General features: G+C 31.2%; 1 protein-coding gene across 1 annotated transcript; it reads left to right on the top strand.

The window, feature by feature from the left end:
- Positions 1-204: 204 nt before the first annotated feature.
- On the top strand, positions 205-8,029 carry LOC137931620 (cytochrome b5-related protein-like). The gene is made up of 6 exons (XM_068775074.1): positions 205-392; positions 3,887-4,107; positions 4,674-5,083; positions 5,524-5,712; positions 5,800-6,024; positions 7,155-8,029. Exons 2-6 carry the CDS (start codon positions 3,892-3,894, stop codon positions 7,447-7,449), a joined length of 1,335 nt encoding a protein of 444 aa, XP_068631175.1. The 5' UTR covers positions 205-392; positions 3,887-3,891; the 3' UTR covers positions 7,450-8,029.
- The last annotated feature ends 8,152 nt before the right edge of the window (positions 8,030-16,181 follow it).

Genomic DNA, 16,181 nt, shown 5'->3' with positions numbered 1-16,181 from the left:
TTATTGAAAATCTATACAGGTTGTCCTACGACTTAAATGATGTTGATGAATAAATTATATGCAAATAAACGTAAATCGAATCATTGAGTTGCACTGTTTACTAATAGTAAAGGCCTATATGATAAAGTGTAACAGTTTTACTGTGTTTGATAAACGCGTGCGCAGCGACAATCAACAGTCTGAACTATTCTTTGATTCGGGGCGGTTGTGTTTGCCGAACAAATAAAAATTGTTTATCATTTTTATCATCACACAACGGAAACAAAGATATTGCTAATATTTTGTGATTAAGTAAATTAATAATTATTATCGTAATAGACATTTCAATTTTAGTTTTTGTGTTTTTAACCTTCAACAACAGTCATCGTTAATTATTTCTTCGAAAGAAACAGGTAATTGATCGATGTTGTGTATGTTATTATATAGTAACACGGATAAAAACCGGTCTTGACAATTCATGTTGAAATTCAAAGTCAAAGTCAAGATAAATTTGTCAACAAGTTTTTGTTGGCAATAAACAAACCCAAAAAACCCATTGGTGATTCTAAAGTATTGTAGTAGGTAGTTGTTGTAGAATTGCAAGTCATTTATACATAATCTTTACCGATTATGTTAATGACTATCCAAAAAAATTGTTCTTTTGTTCACAATAAGTTGCGCAAATTTGAAATTTGTAAATTTATATTTACAGCCTATTTGTTAACTTCTAACTTAAGTAGTTTTAGGATAATTAAAATTTCATAGTTTAATAAGCAAAGGAACATGACGTTATTATATTCCTTAGACTAATTTTTACAAAATATAACCATAGTAATGAAAATGAATGAAAAAAAAACGAATGTATATATCCAATTACATTCTAATGAATCAGTTCTAGCTATAAAGGTCTCACTTACATGAGGTTCAAGTTTGACACCACTGTGACGCGTGCATTTGGCGCCAAATAGAATAGATTAAGCATTATTATGTTTTGGCTTGAAACACGTGTAGCCATTGTAATGACTAAACTATTGAGATATACCAACTCTTAAAACAAAATCATGAAATTACCTTGTGTATTTGAAAACCCTTAGTGATCCTTTAATGTTATATGTTAGTATTTCTTAGCATTAGTTGTTTTCCTTACTTTCTCGTCATGCTACATATGCTAAACATACAAGGTCATTAGTTACAGGTGTTAAACTTATAAAGGAATGAATGTATAGCTCATTTGTCGGCACAAAACTTTTAAAGGCTTTTAAACCCGTTTCCAATGAACCTGTTTAAATTGATACTTATGGAAAATGTTCACCTATTTTTTGTTTCCTATGAAATGTATACAGTCTATTATCTTCTGGTAGAATAGTCTGCGAACACAAATACTAAACAATAATAATTTTAATACATATAGTTATAATGTGAATTTTGAAAACACTTTTTCTTACTGTACTATCATTAATCCATTTATTATTTCAAAAACCATTGATTTTACTGTTGGGTATACTGTACATTTGTTAACAGCAAACAAGTTATATTTGAGAGAGCATTCACCCTTTTTAAGCTTTTACAATAATAACCAATCACTCTGTATGGCCGCGTTCAGTTTTTAATATTTATAAAGATACAATTAAGAGCCTTCGCTTTATTTTGTATCATCTCAGAGAACAGTATTTGAGAATCAGTACACAGTATTTGATAACACAGTACACAGTTACAGTATTTGACAATCACAGTCCATGAAGCAATTTGCTTATATAATATGGATCAGTTCTGACATTTATAAAGAAAATTGTAAATTAAACTTTCAAACGACTTAAATCACAGCAAAATCAGTTAAAAAGTTTAAGTTCTCACGATCGTGTAATTAACCAACAAGGAAATAACGACGGTACAAGAATAAGGAAATGGCTACTCTGACCTTCAGAAATCGGAAGTGATATGAGTATACATATACATACATAAAATACATAAATACTTGTCCAAATTTTCTCTTGATTATACAAGACAAAACTATTTGAGGATTAAATTTCTTATTGTAAATAAAAGTTAAGGCACATATTGTAAGAGGCCTAATAATTTTTGTTTTTTAAAGTTATTTTTTACTTTTTTATTCGGATTAAACAAAAACAGCATTACAGATTTTTTGTGTAAAGATTTAGTTAAAAGTAATTTAGCTATTTAACAGATTTCTTTCTTGTTACATAGCCTCACCTTGACCGTAAGGCGAAGGCCGCCTATATAAAACGTGTCATATTTGGACAATAAAATACATTTATGAGTACTAATTTGGAAACAAATATGCAAAAATAATTACTTTTTATATAAATGTGTTAATGTTAACTCCTGGAATTGTAATTTTCGAATATGTTAAAATTCGTGGGAGTCTTTTCTAAAGGCATCTAAATGATGTGCCTATTAACATCGTAACAATTGTTTTTGTCATTGACACAGCGAAACGTCTTTTGTCTCGTTTGGAGATTACAAGTTTAGTTTGGTCTATTTAGATTACTACCAACCTTACGTTAGGTTTGTTATAAAATATCAGGTTTGTTTTGTTCAGGCGTTAAATTTCCAATAACTCCCACTCTTGCCTCCATAAATTAGCAGATATTTATTCTAATTATGATTTTTATATTAGATATTTATTCTAATTTGATTATGAAATTAGTCATTGATGAATTTTGTAACGCCCTCTATCTTCATGCTTTATAAAGCTTAGTTAAAATATATATTTTTTTATTTTAAACTATATAATGTTGCTAGTAATTAAAACTATCTCTTATACTGTTTGTAGATTGCGGTGCTATATAGACTTTTGTGCTCATTACCTATTCAAAAGAATGGAGACGATGTGTCAAGCCCCTTAATTATATTAGCTAAGTTCCCTTTTAACCGGTATACGGATATGACTTAACAAATATTATACGCCACACACTGGCCCGAGAGGAGTTCCAGAGTCTCAATCTCTACTAAAAGTTTTTTTGTTTATCCAACAGGTGGATAATCTTTCACATACTCCCCAGATCAAGTATTGGTAATGTCAGACTTGCACTGACAAAAACTCCCTCGCTCTCCCTCCTCCGTCGCTATGTACTAAGGATACGTAAACGCTTTTGCACACATTCGCATTCTTTTCAGCCAAAACGATAGAGAAAGAAGCGGAGGAACGGAGAGATAAGCCTCTTCCCTTTTTCCCGAAAATAAATTTGGCCAAAGAAAGCGCACGAACTTCACTAAATAAATCGATTCTCCCCCAGTGTTATCTATGGGGGATGTATCATAATTGCGACGCTTGGCAGGCAGGTGGTCGATCGCAGTTTGTTATTGTGATGTGCAGAGGTCGGTACTGGCCAATTTCTGAAAACTTTAAAAATCAAGTGCCCACAAGTTTACACGTTCAAATATAAGCAGCGGCGGATTTGGACTTTGGCTCCTGAGTTGTTCTAAACTCTAACAGTTCTTTCACTACCGAGTTGAGGAAGACTTACTATGTTAATAATATGTTAGCCTAGTAATGTCTCTACTGTAGGAACACAAGCTTTCTTTTATACATAAACTACGGAGGTCTCTCTATCATTGATCACACATCTTCCGAATATATGTCGATCCTTATGATGAGTTTCCTTAACAAAAGTTCACAAGCTTCACTAAAAATAGGATCGCTCTTGTCGAATCTAATAATAATCATATAGTTTTACTACAGGGCTTCCGCTTATATGTTTAATATTTATTTTGTGTGAAAAACGATGTTTGAAATTATGTATACTAAGTATTGTTTATTAATAATAACCGATTTTATAATCAGAGTATTATATGTACATGCGTAAGCAAAAGATTTTATGTATGACGTTAAAGATATCCTTCCACAAAGCATAAACATTTAAACAGTCACTTTACCTTTGTTTAGATGCAATGGCCGTGAAACCGGAACGAGGGCAAAATAGTTTTCCACATTTGAAATACCCAGTTTATCGGGAGAAAGACCCGAGAACAGCGTATCAATGGTTGAAAGGAAAACACATACTCGATGGTGCAGAAGGTTTTTGGCGAATACATGATTCACTTTACGATTTGACTGACTTCGTTTCAACACATCCTGGTGGTCCACAATGGATATCTGTTACAAAAGTAAGAATTTTTATTTTACCTACAAGATAAGTGAAACAGTAATTACTTATATCAATTGAAAAAGAACTGTTTAATAAAATATTAAAAATGAAAACATCCGTTGCTTTTTTTTAAGTAAACGTCGATAAGCAGCGTGATTAATTATTGGTACAAAGGGGTTGAATTTATAGCTCATTTACAACAGTTAATGGTTTCAGAAAGAATAATATGATAAAAAATGTTTTTCAAAGTTTAATTCCTGCATTTCAATAGAAAAAATAAATCAGTGTAACATATTTTGGGATGATAAATTTAAACAGATTGATTGGAAATAGGTGTAGCCTTAATGCTTTTTACAGAAAAATGAGCTATACATTCACTTCTTTAAGGTTTTTATACATATATAACCAATCGTCTCATATATTGGATTTTTCAGGCTACAGATGATTACGCATATATAAAGATGCAATTCCACACTGCATTTTTAAGTTTCTATTATTTTATAAATATGTTCCGATTTTAATAGTTGTTAAAACAGTATTTGATTTTTATAGATTTCTTTTATCTTTATCTCGATAATGTTTCAGGGTACAGACATAACAGAAGCTTTTGAAACACACCACCTTCACGGAATAGCTGAAACTTTATTACCAAAATATTTCATTAAGAAAGTCGATACGCCTAGAAATTCTCCTTTCACTTTCAAAGAAGATGGATTTTACATAACTTTAAAACAAAAAATTCAAAACAAACTTAAAGACATGCCTAATGATTTAAGAGAAAAAAGTGACTTGATTATTGACACTTTGTTTTTGGCTTTGTTAATTACAAGCCCCTTGTGTTGTACGCTGTGGAGCCAGGATTTGATTCTTGGAGGAGTTCTATCAGTGGTCACAGGGCTCATTCTTAGCGGGCTAACGATCTCTGCTCATAATTACTTTCATCGAGCGGATAACTGGCGAATGTATCTTTTTAACCTCAGTGGAATGTCATACGAGTGAGTTTTATCTAGAAGTCATATATTTTTAATTTCTATTAATGTTCATATTATTTTTACTAAAAGTTTCAAATATCAAATAAGAAGTATTATTTATTAAATTATGTTATTTTTTATAAAAGATTGTCATAAATGTATAATTATAATGCTACCGAAACCGCTGTACCGTGCCTTTGCCGTCGGGAGAGAGCAAAGTTCGACCGGTTCCACCGAGTCACTACGCGTTCAATGCCCGCGGCAGCGGTGCCTGCTGTGCGATGCTTTTTGGCTGTGAACTCCACCTCACCGCGCTTATTTAAAGCGCGAAACATTGGTTTCAGTAGCTTTTTTATTATTATAATTCATACTGAAGAAATTATCATTTAAAAACGTTTTCTAATGTAATATATAAACATAGTCTTATACGAAATAATGTATTTCTTAAAACAACTTGCCTACAGGGACTGGAGGATCTCGCATTCTTTATCACATCATTTACATACCAATACATTAAATGATTTGGAATTAAGCATGTTGGAACCATTCCTGCAATACATGCCTAATAAGGAAAAACCTATATGGGCTCAAATGGCTTCATTTTATTACCCTCTTATATTTTCTTTTGTGGCAATAGGACTTCTTGTAAAAGAGTGAGTGTAACTTTCACATTGATCTTTCTATTTATTATACTTATATTGTGTTTGTGCTTCAACTTTAATAAACTTTTTGTCTTACAGAATATGTACAGGCATTATACAAATGGACAGTAAAAAACTTAAGTGGGCCAACATCATACAATTTTTCCTCCCAATTTGGATGTGGTCCTTAGGTGGGTTATCGCTCGCTTGGACACTTGTCGTTTGGATATCCATAGTTATTCCTTCTAGCTGGTTTTTCATGATATTTGGCCTGACCGCCGGTCATCACTCGCCTGGAAACTTTTTTGATGGAGACATTCCAAGGTAAATAAATAAAAACTCTAATTAGTTTCAAAACAATAGTTATATTCATTAAATATCGCATGTAGATGAGAAGACTGTCCTTTTTGTCGTTTTTTTTTTTATCGTGGACACGTATTTAAAAAAAAAACTTATTACATCGTAAAATTGTCTCTCACATAGTCATTCACATAATATGGACCACAGAACGTCCACTGATGGACATAGGCATCTCCCATAGATTTCCAATAAGGCCAGTTCGATGTGACAAGCATGAAATAACCTAGGTAATTCATATATCTTCTTGAGGCTAAATGCTCAGAAGCAGAACAAATGTACTGTTGTGTGTAAAACAAAATAATATATTTCCTAACAACACTCAATAAATGTTAAAGTTATTATATCAAGATTAATCAAAAATATTGAAATTAAGCATTACTAAATACAACTATAGCTGAATATGTAACAAATACGAAAATTCATTTCATTATTAAATTATATGATAATAAAAAATACTAATACTAAAGACAGACTACGAACTGTCAAGAGAAACTCATTTGACGAAAGACATATTAAATAAATCAAACTAATTTTAGACTCATAACTTAATTTGATTGATTTAATGTCTTAATCGTAAACATCGATTTATTACTATAATAAACTTCATGCATTCTACTAGTTTAATAATAATATGCATATATTTTTATCTTACTTCTTTATAAAGTATTACTATGAAAATACAATTTCATTAAAAAATCCACGGTATTTTTGGGATCAAATCCTAACAAGCCTTTTTTTTGTTTTGATTGTCAGGAATTGTTTAATAACTCGGGACTGGTAACTTAATTTACTCTGTGATTTGTATGATAAATGAAAAGTGCATTTTTTTACGATTTTTTTTCAATTTCCGTTCAAATTTTCGTTTGATTTTTTAAATCACCTTTCTTTTTCCTTTAAAAAATTGGAAAGAAAAATTAGCTGAATTGATCGAGCTGTCTTTATCTGTCTTTGTCAGTCATCAATTTATAATAAACGATTGACCTATCGTTTATATATATACCTTTCTTGACGCGCACTCGTTTCAAATTGAAGAGTGATCGTTTTTACGAAAATAAAACAACATATTGTTAATAAAATATTTTTTATCATTACAGAGACGAATACTATGACTGGGGCATTCACCAGTTGGACACGTGTGAAGAGCGAGTTGATTATACCGATAGTCACTTCAAATCCCTTACAAGATTCGGATACCACGCACTCCATCATTTGTTCCCGACTTTAGATCACGCAGAATTAAAATATCTTTATCCTACTCTCCAAGAACATTGTGAAAAGTTTGAAATTGAACTACGTCGAGCTTCATACATGAAGTCATTCATTAGCCACAGTAAGCAACTGATAAGGAAGCGACCGAATAATTTTAGAGAAAAGAAAAAGATTTATTAGTTAAAATGAAAATTTTAGGCAAGTGGAGCTTGGAATAAATTTATTATTAAAGAAAAACTTTATATTTATAAAGGAAAAAATGTACTCTAATTATTTTGCTCAAAAACTTTATGTGATACGTTTAATTTATCGCATAGTATTAGTGCATAATTTTATTACCATCATCTTAACATAGCGTCTTCTGACAATATAGTCTAATTGCCATGTCCTCTATCTACTTTATAGATAGACGTCCTAAACTGCGCTTGTTGGTCCGCAATCACCACTCCAGAATCTTAAGACCCTAGCAGCGTTTTATTTCATCATTTTATTCTGCGCGCTCTGTTGTCAGCGCCTTGCGACTTCAACTTGCCAATCAGCTCAGCTGTGTCCAATTTACTTTCGTATGCGGATATACTCATTCCCAATTAGATCGTGGGATCGTTGAACAATTGTAAGCCTGAAGGAACGAAATGAGAGACAACGCATCAGTGCCGTATGTCATCACTAATAACAGAAATTGATTGTATAACAGATATTAAAAATAGATCTGTAATACGTTATTTTATTTTCATATACACCAAGGGCAAATAGACCGTTTTATTGCTACAGTAATTACCATACGCCATTAAATAGCACAGCTATTTAAATAGAATAACACCGAACAACTAACACGTTAACTCAGTTCAAATACGAACCACAAGAATCGAAAAAATCAAACGATAAATCTGAACTTTGTGCGAAGTTTGATTTTGGCACTGGTTAGATAGAAAACAATAACGAAGCCACATGTCTCTACAGATATAACTATAAAAAGATTTCTACCAACCAGTGCAAGAAGAAACTTTGAAAAATTATCTAAAATGTATTATAAAAATAACATAAATTTGCAACTATCTTTCTCGACAGGCTTGGTAACTTATTGGCTTGTTGCAGTTCAATAGAAAAATGAGTAAATAAAACGTATTTTATGGTGATCAGTTTATTTGTTTATTTAATATGTTAATGACAAAGAACGATTTTTAACAAAAGTACTTTGGTCAAAAAGTGATTATATTTTCTACTCCAACGCGATTACATTTTACAATATAAAAGCCAATTTTTCTTGTATATTTATACTTCTTCACACTATTTTCCTCCCAGTTTTTTTACGTTTGCTTTCATAAAAACCGTCGTCTCACAAGATTAATCATGTATATGTATGTGTCAATATATATATATGTGTGCAAAACAATAACATTAAAGTACACAAGTATTTTAATCGTTATTCAAATTACTTTACCAGTGCCAACTTTATATAAACAGCATGATATCACAAAAAATAATTATAATTATTATGTTATTCAAATATAAATTATAATCATGCTGGCAAAAATAACATCTCACTGAGTTTCGGACAATTGTATAATGTGATTAATTATAAAGTCCTCTAAAAGTATCATGGCATAGAAACTTCCATTAGCGTAATAATGTTAAACTTCGAACTTTCCTTTTGTTACGTCCATTTGCTAAGCGTTTTTGATGCATTTTTATTGAAAGCTATAAAAAGTAGATATTGTAATTCTAATTCAATTTTTATGTTAATGAATAGCCAGTTTTTTTTTCGAACGAAAAGTTTTATATCTTTAAAGAGAATGTTAGTTAATATTTTCATGCAATAAAAGAGGCTATGAAACCTGTGCAATTACTATTAATATTTAAATTTATCTTCGCCGTCGTCGTTTGAGTTCGTAGATGCCCATTGCGTGGTATAGGCCTCCCCCAAAGATATCAATGGGGGATATACTTCTATATAATCCTATAAAATAATGCACAGTGTGAATTATCCAAGATTGTATCGCTGGAATCGAATCCGCGACCTACGATCGCAAATCTCAGTCCCATACCGCCGGGCTACCACTGCTCACATATGTGTAAATGTATCTTATTTACCAATAGATAAAATTATTACATGAAGTATTTTAATAATTTTATTTGCCATTATTGCATTACTTTTCAGCTTCTGAGTACTTTGTAATCTCAATGTTTATTTTTTTACTTTATTGTTATTTACTTTACTATGTTAATATTGTTATACTTTTACAAATATGTGAAGCTAAATGAAAAACAGTATTTTCACGGTAGTATCGGTTAACAAATTAAAAGTTAATTTCAGAAGGCTTATAGATTACGTCAAAATCCTTTGTTTTACTTTTCTGCCAAGAATTGAATTTAGTAGAATAGTTTCAATTACATGTTTTATTGCTGCGTATATACATTATAGAGGAAAATAGCAGTTCTTTGGCAAAGTAGTCGTGAAGATAATCAAAAAGATTGTATTACTAATAAAATACGAAAGATTTATACAAATGCAACTATAGTTACTGAATAAAACGTCATTACTAATTTCTCATAAGTATTAAATACCTGGTTTAGTTCATTATGTATAAATAATACACCACAGAATATCTAAATAGCAGAGATCATCTAGGTAATTTTTTTAAAAGAATTTTTAAATTTACTTAAAAAGACAGAAACGCAGCTATAAAAATATAATAGGTAATAAACAAGAACAAAGTACTTACTAAAATCATATTCATTAAACATGTGATTGATATATAGTGTATTGATTAACATTCATAGACAAGCTATTCAACTAGTAACGTCTGTCTTTGAAATGTACATTATGTCGGAATGTCTTTATTAATTAGAGCATTAATTATTGATCGATAATAATATCTGTAGTGGCAGAGGGCGGGTTACATCGCTCATGGAACCGCTGGCTGTTGGTGCCGAAAGGTTCTCGAGTGGCGAACAGGAGCCGGTTTACGCAGCGTGGGTAGCCCCCCCCCCCCCCCCCCTAGGTTAACCGAGAACATGGTTAAGGTAGCACAAAACAGGACATCGCGGCAATCTTTAGGGGAGGCCTGACTTGCGGTAGGTATCCGTTTACTGAAAACAAAAAGAAGAAAAAGTCACAAAACCAAAAGAATGCAGTCGAACAAAAGAAAAGCCTTCTGCTTGAAACTGTAATAAAGTAACATCTTGCAATTTAGTACATCATTTACTTTCAGATAGGCGTTTTGTTTATATTTAAATATTTATTTTAAGAAATCGGTGCGAATCATACCTGTACTTAAATAAACTTACGTGTATAAACGGACAGTCAACCCTGACACGTACACGTGACAAAAAATATTTAAGCGAAATTGCTGGTTTACCTAAGAAGGCAATAGATATTGAAATTCCTTCAATAAAATATTAATGTCCCAGATTTCTCAGTATAAAAGTATCAAGAAATCATTGGAAGGTAAATGTTTGTATAAATCATAAAAACATAAGCGAAACTTTCCAGAATCATCTATATGCTTATTTAATCCCAAGTTGTGAAATAGTAATCGGACATTTTCGGCAAATATATATATAAATACCAATAATTTTAGGAACTTTCTTTAAAAGATTAGAATAGAGATTCTGTCGTTCTTGCTCAAAATTCAACGTCAAACCTTAATCCAACCAAGTTAGTTTCAAAGGAGCTCTTTGAAATAGTTCTTAGTAGAGCAAGAGACGTTCTTCGCGTTAATTATTTGAAACGTTTACAAGTTTGCGCCTTAGGAAATGGCTGTGAGTTTTATAATCAAGTTTATAAACATTAAGTGTTGTTAATATATCATCATTTAATTTCTCTATTAAAGGAAAACGTCGTAATAGTTCGTCAAAGATAGTAGTAAGTAAATATAAATGAATTTAAGAATGTCAGTACGATATGTAGTAAAGCATTACAAGGTAAATAATTATCTAAAACTCTCTTCCCTGGTTGTACTAGCTCTCAAATATCTGAGAGATCTGCGCTGTAGAGAAAAGTCACTGTAGTCTCACTGACATTTATTAATTGCACAGGCTTCAGGGGGCACAGCCAAGAAAGCGCTTAGTCCAGAACATATTTTGGTAGCGACAAAGGATCAAGCAAATTCATATTTTTAAAATATCAAAAATTAAACAATCAAATAAATTTATTATAAGTTGCGATGAAAATCAAACTATATTTTTGATGTGTAATTTTTAGAACTTTAACATAATGATGCCCGTCAAGAATTTTAGTATGTCTTACAAAGATTCAGATGAATTAACAAATATATGCTACATATTTAAATTAGATTAATATTTATCGTTGAAAAACATTGTAGTTATGTATAATGTATTTGTATACCAATTATGACAGCTGGACACTAGTTTTTGCTATACAAATTTAAGCAATTTCTTTTAATAAACGACTTTAATTTAACAAGTTTTCGGTGGCGAAAATAAACGTGAAATTTACAAAGCGCTGCGGTTGCGGGCCACGGCTACACTGCAGTCCTTTGACACATAGCCATTGGAGCGTAATTCAGCAGTTTAAATTTAACTTGATCTTTAGGAACACCTTTTCCCTTGCGTTTTACCGAGAAATAGATTTTAATCTACAAATGTAATCAATTTCACAAACATACAGAAACCACTTACATTTTCTATTTAAATTATCTTTCTTCCATATACATATGTTATGAATAAGCTACACAATCTTCCGATCCTCATTCTCTTTAGAAATCAATGTTCGTGTTTCTATTATTATGTTCATACTTATACCCTGGGAATAAGCTACAATTAAATACTTAATGATGACGATAGTGCACAGTGCAATACTTAGATATTAAAATACAAAAATTTAACTAAATCTGTTACAAAGACATGGCTAAATCTATTGCATTCATATGTCGCCACTGATACTTCCATAGAGAATTTTTTTTTATTTCTAATAAAAAGAAATTCTTTGTTATTTATTTATAATTGTGTACGGATTTATAAAATTTATAACAAACTATTTCTAAATTTAAAATCCAAGTATATTCAAGAGTTAATACATGAAGCGATGTTGAAAATACGGTCAGTAATTTTTTTTTATATGGTCGGTCACGTTTACCTTGTTTGCATTAACAAATTCAAAATCGCGGCTAACTCAAAATCGCTGAGAGCGCTACGGATTAGGCTATACTAGATATTTACCTAACAGATCGAGTTAGGAATAAAGAGATCCGTAGTCCGTGCGGATTGGTAAGAAAAAGTAACGAAAGGCACGCCACAAAGCGCACAGAACAGGAACCGGCATACGCTACGCAGAACGTCCACCCTCAAGATGAACATGACATTGCTAAGGTCATCGAAATAAACCGCCTAGAGAAAATTATTAGTGTTTAATTATTGTCCATAATAGTTCAATTGTAAATAGATGTATGGTATGTGATTTCCTAATCAACTAAACTACCTTAATTAATTCAGTGAAATAATAGTTATATCTCCAAGTGCTATTATTACTAAAGATTGCCTTCGGTTTCTACTTCACTAATTAAACTAAACAATAGATACCTTTCTCAGGTAGATAATAAATTAAATACTTTATGAACTTTACAAAATGTAGTCGGGTTCGAACAATTCCCATAAATTATTTTAGCCCTTTCTTAATTAACCTCTTATGATTACGTTTTGAGTAACTCCCTTTGTGTACTTTTTTCATTAATTTATCTTCCGTCTGTTGGCCGTATTAAGAAGAATGATAGGGATAAATCTAAAATTTTAATTGCTGATAATAATGAAACATTGGATGTTTATGATAGACTTTTACTGACGGTTCTACAAAAAAAAATTGAGCGAAATAAAATAAGTTTTATTTATAAAATAAAACGTTTCCCGCTGTACACAGGAGGAGTGACTGGTTCTACATAATGTGTACAATTTAGTTTAATAAAAGGTTCTGAGTGGACCTGTATTGAAATCCCAAATGAGCTTACATTTTTTCTTCAGTCACGAATTTTAATTTTAAAGCTCTTGCTTTTTCTGCCTATATATACGAGATTGTGCCATACAATTTTTGCTAAATTTACATAATCAATTCATGGTCCGAATATAATATATTTTATATATACAATGTACATGCATGTTCTAATTTTGTATGTGAAAACTAACAAATATAAGTTTTTATATCAATTTGTTGGTTGTCTTTAATCTAGTCCATAAGCCGGCTTTGACACCATAAAATATAAAATGAATATTGAACAACAATGCGGGTGACATTGTTGTCAAACAAAATTAATTAAATCAGTTAAGGACAACAAGTATGAACGACAAATTTACAAAATATTGTGGCAAAGGAAATTTCGACACCCTGTTGCCTTTGACACACTTTCATCATACCCCAACATAACATTTTTACCGTACACTAAAAAGTATTTTTTTTTTCGTAGAAGAGATACGTCAGGTTGTAATTAATGTTTTTTTATTCCACAACAAAGTCCACTTCACGAGTTGTAAGTATATTTTCGATGTTACGCATTTATTTATTCTGATATCAATTTTGGAGACACCTGAGCGCAATTGATACTATTTAACTGTTTGTATTAGAAACTTTGTATTGAAAAGAGCATATAGTGCCAGTGACCGTAATCAATAAATATATTGCTTATGGTATGCATGCAATAAATAAACAAAGTGATAACAAGTTAATAACAAAAATGTAATTAACAATAAAATAAATTAAACTTGACTAGCTATTTATTAATCTTACAAATATTAGAGATTATCTTCTAACACATTATACAATATAATAATAGCTCTGCACATATATGCATCATTAAAGGTGAAATCTATTGCTGGATTGCATTAGAGGCACTACATGATTAGTTAAGAATATATTAATATTCTTACTTAAGGAAGAAGAATAAATATATTGAACAGTGAGTGGTAGCTCGGCGGAAGAGAACTTAGAATTACGGTCATAGGTCGTGACCTATGATTGTGTATGTATGACCTGTGATTGTGTATCGGGAATCGAACTCGTGAGTTCAATTCCCGATACACAATCTTATATAATTCACTGTTTGTGCGTTAATTAAATAAGGTTGCCACTGCTTACAAACAAGTAACTAGAAAATAGGCAGCAGCGTCGTCAGCATACCACATAACCACACTGAAATCATCAATCAGCCTGCTAAGCGTAGCGATTATGATATTTCTCCATATAAATATATTTGGGGGAGGCATATGCCTTACAATAGGTGTCTATGAGCTAAAATGACGATGATGTTACTGTTAATGCTATTATATTAAATTTTACTGTAGTACTACCAAAATAAGTATTATCTGTTATACAATGAAAAATAATATTAAAAATACAGACAACGCAAGGAAAATAACAATTTATATATAAAAGAAAACAGCGACGAGCAAAAAAAATTAGATAAACTCATTAAAATTTGCGTTCATCGTGGACTGTAATAAAACAGGTGGCTAAAGAATTACTTTTACTAGGATACGCAAATGCGTAAAAACGCAAAATTAATGATCGGCGATTAAAATATTTTCCACATTATACAAAAATTTACATAAATTATTAAAATAATTCTGAAGAAAAATTTGTTTTAAATTTCTGAAAAATAACATATTTTTAATTCCTCTCTCCTTCTGCCAAGAAACACGGCTAGCGATAATTGGCAACCAGATTTAACGGGAATAAAATAAATAAATTGCGAGCTGCGCAAATTAAAAAAAATATTCGTTTTTATTATCAATAACTTGAAAATATAAATTTAAGCGTGCAAAAACTATATGTAATCAATTGAAAAGTTTCAATTGTAAGTGGAATATAACGTTAAGATCTTTTACACGACCAATTTCTTTTAAAAAAAATTAAAACAATAATAAGAAAAAAACAAATTAAACGTCGATCTTGTAGTGGACAAGGCAAACAAAAAATCATCATCATCGTCATGTCCGCCGATAGACGCCTACTGCAAGGCATATACCTTCTCCAAAGGTTGCCACGATGACTTGGTTATGTCTTCCTCCACCCCTCGTGTTCCGGCTCAAGGTAACCACTTGAGAACTTTTCTGTCCCAACAGCCTTTGGTTGCACAAACGATGTACGGCGCCCACTGCCACTTGAGACGAGGAATTCTAGCTAGGTAGGTAACCGTGACGTCAGTGACCTTAGTTCTTCCGCGGATTTTCATTTCTAATTTAATCCCGCAGCGAAGCATATATAATCGACTACAACTTCGAACGATTCCTCCGACGACTTCTTGCGTAGGCGCAACATCTCCTATGTATTAGCCTACAACTTCATCTGATCCAAATTCATTTTAGGGCCTTGTGCTGAGATCATTAAACATTTTGTCCAGGTTTTCCATGGTCTCAGTTATTATGACTACAGAATTTGATTAAAGGACTTAAATCGTTTTATTACTATTTTTATTTTTATATCTATTTTACTGTAATTAATAAACTTACCTAAAAAAAACTAAATTAATAAGAGAATAGTTAATAAACAAAGTTAATGGAAAAACTTAATCAATAATAAAATAACTTACACATAAATCTCATCTTGAGTACAGTATCAATGTCAATCATTAAGTATATAAATGTATTTCATAGCATTAATTTACTAAACGTACAAATCTAACGTATGATAGTAACACGGACTGACTTTAACATAGCTATAGAAACATTAATTCCAGAGTTTTTAATTTAGTCGTATCACTTCCTTCCAGTGGATATTTTACCCACACGTTGACATATTATCCAAACAAATATAAAGTATTTGTGACCAAAGTGGAAAAATATGCGATATAACACGTGATTCATTAGCTTAATTCACAAAGACCTGCTAAAAGTATCAAAAGTTTGCTTATTACGTGTAATGTTTTGTTTTAACTTTTTTTGAATTCCGCGTCATTTTTATTTTT

The sequence above is a fragment of the Battus philenor genome, unplaced genomic scaffold, assembly GCF_028537555.1.
Source record: "Battus philenor isolate CCGP_79_NKW_IND1 unplaced genomic scaffold, ilBatPhil1.0.hap1 SCAF_8, whole genome shotgun sequence".
Taxonomy (NCBI): Eukaryota; Metazoa; Arthropoda; class Insecta; order Lepidoptera; family Papilionidae; genus Battus; species Battus philenor.
This window is presented reverse-complemented; position numbering and strand designations above follow the sequence as displayed.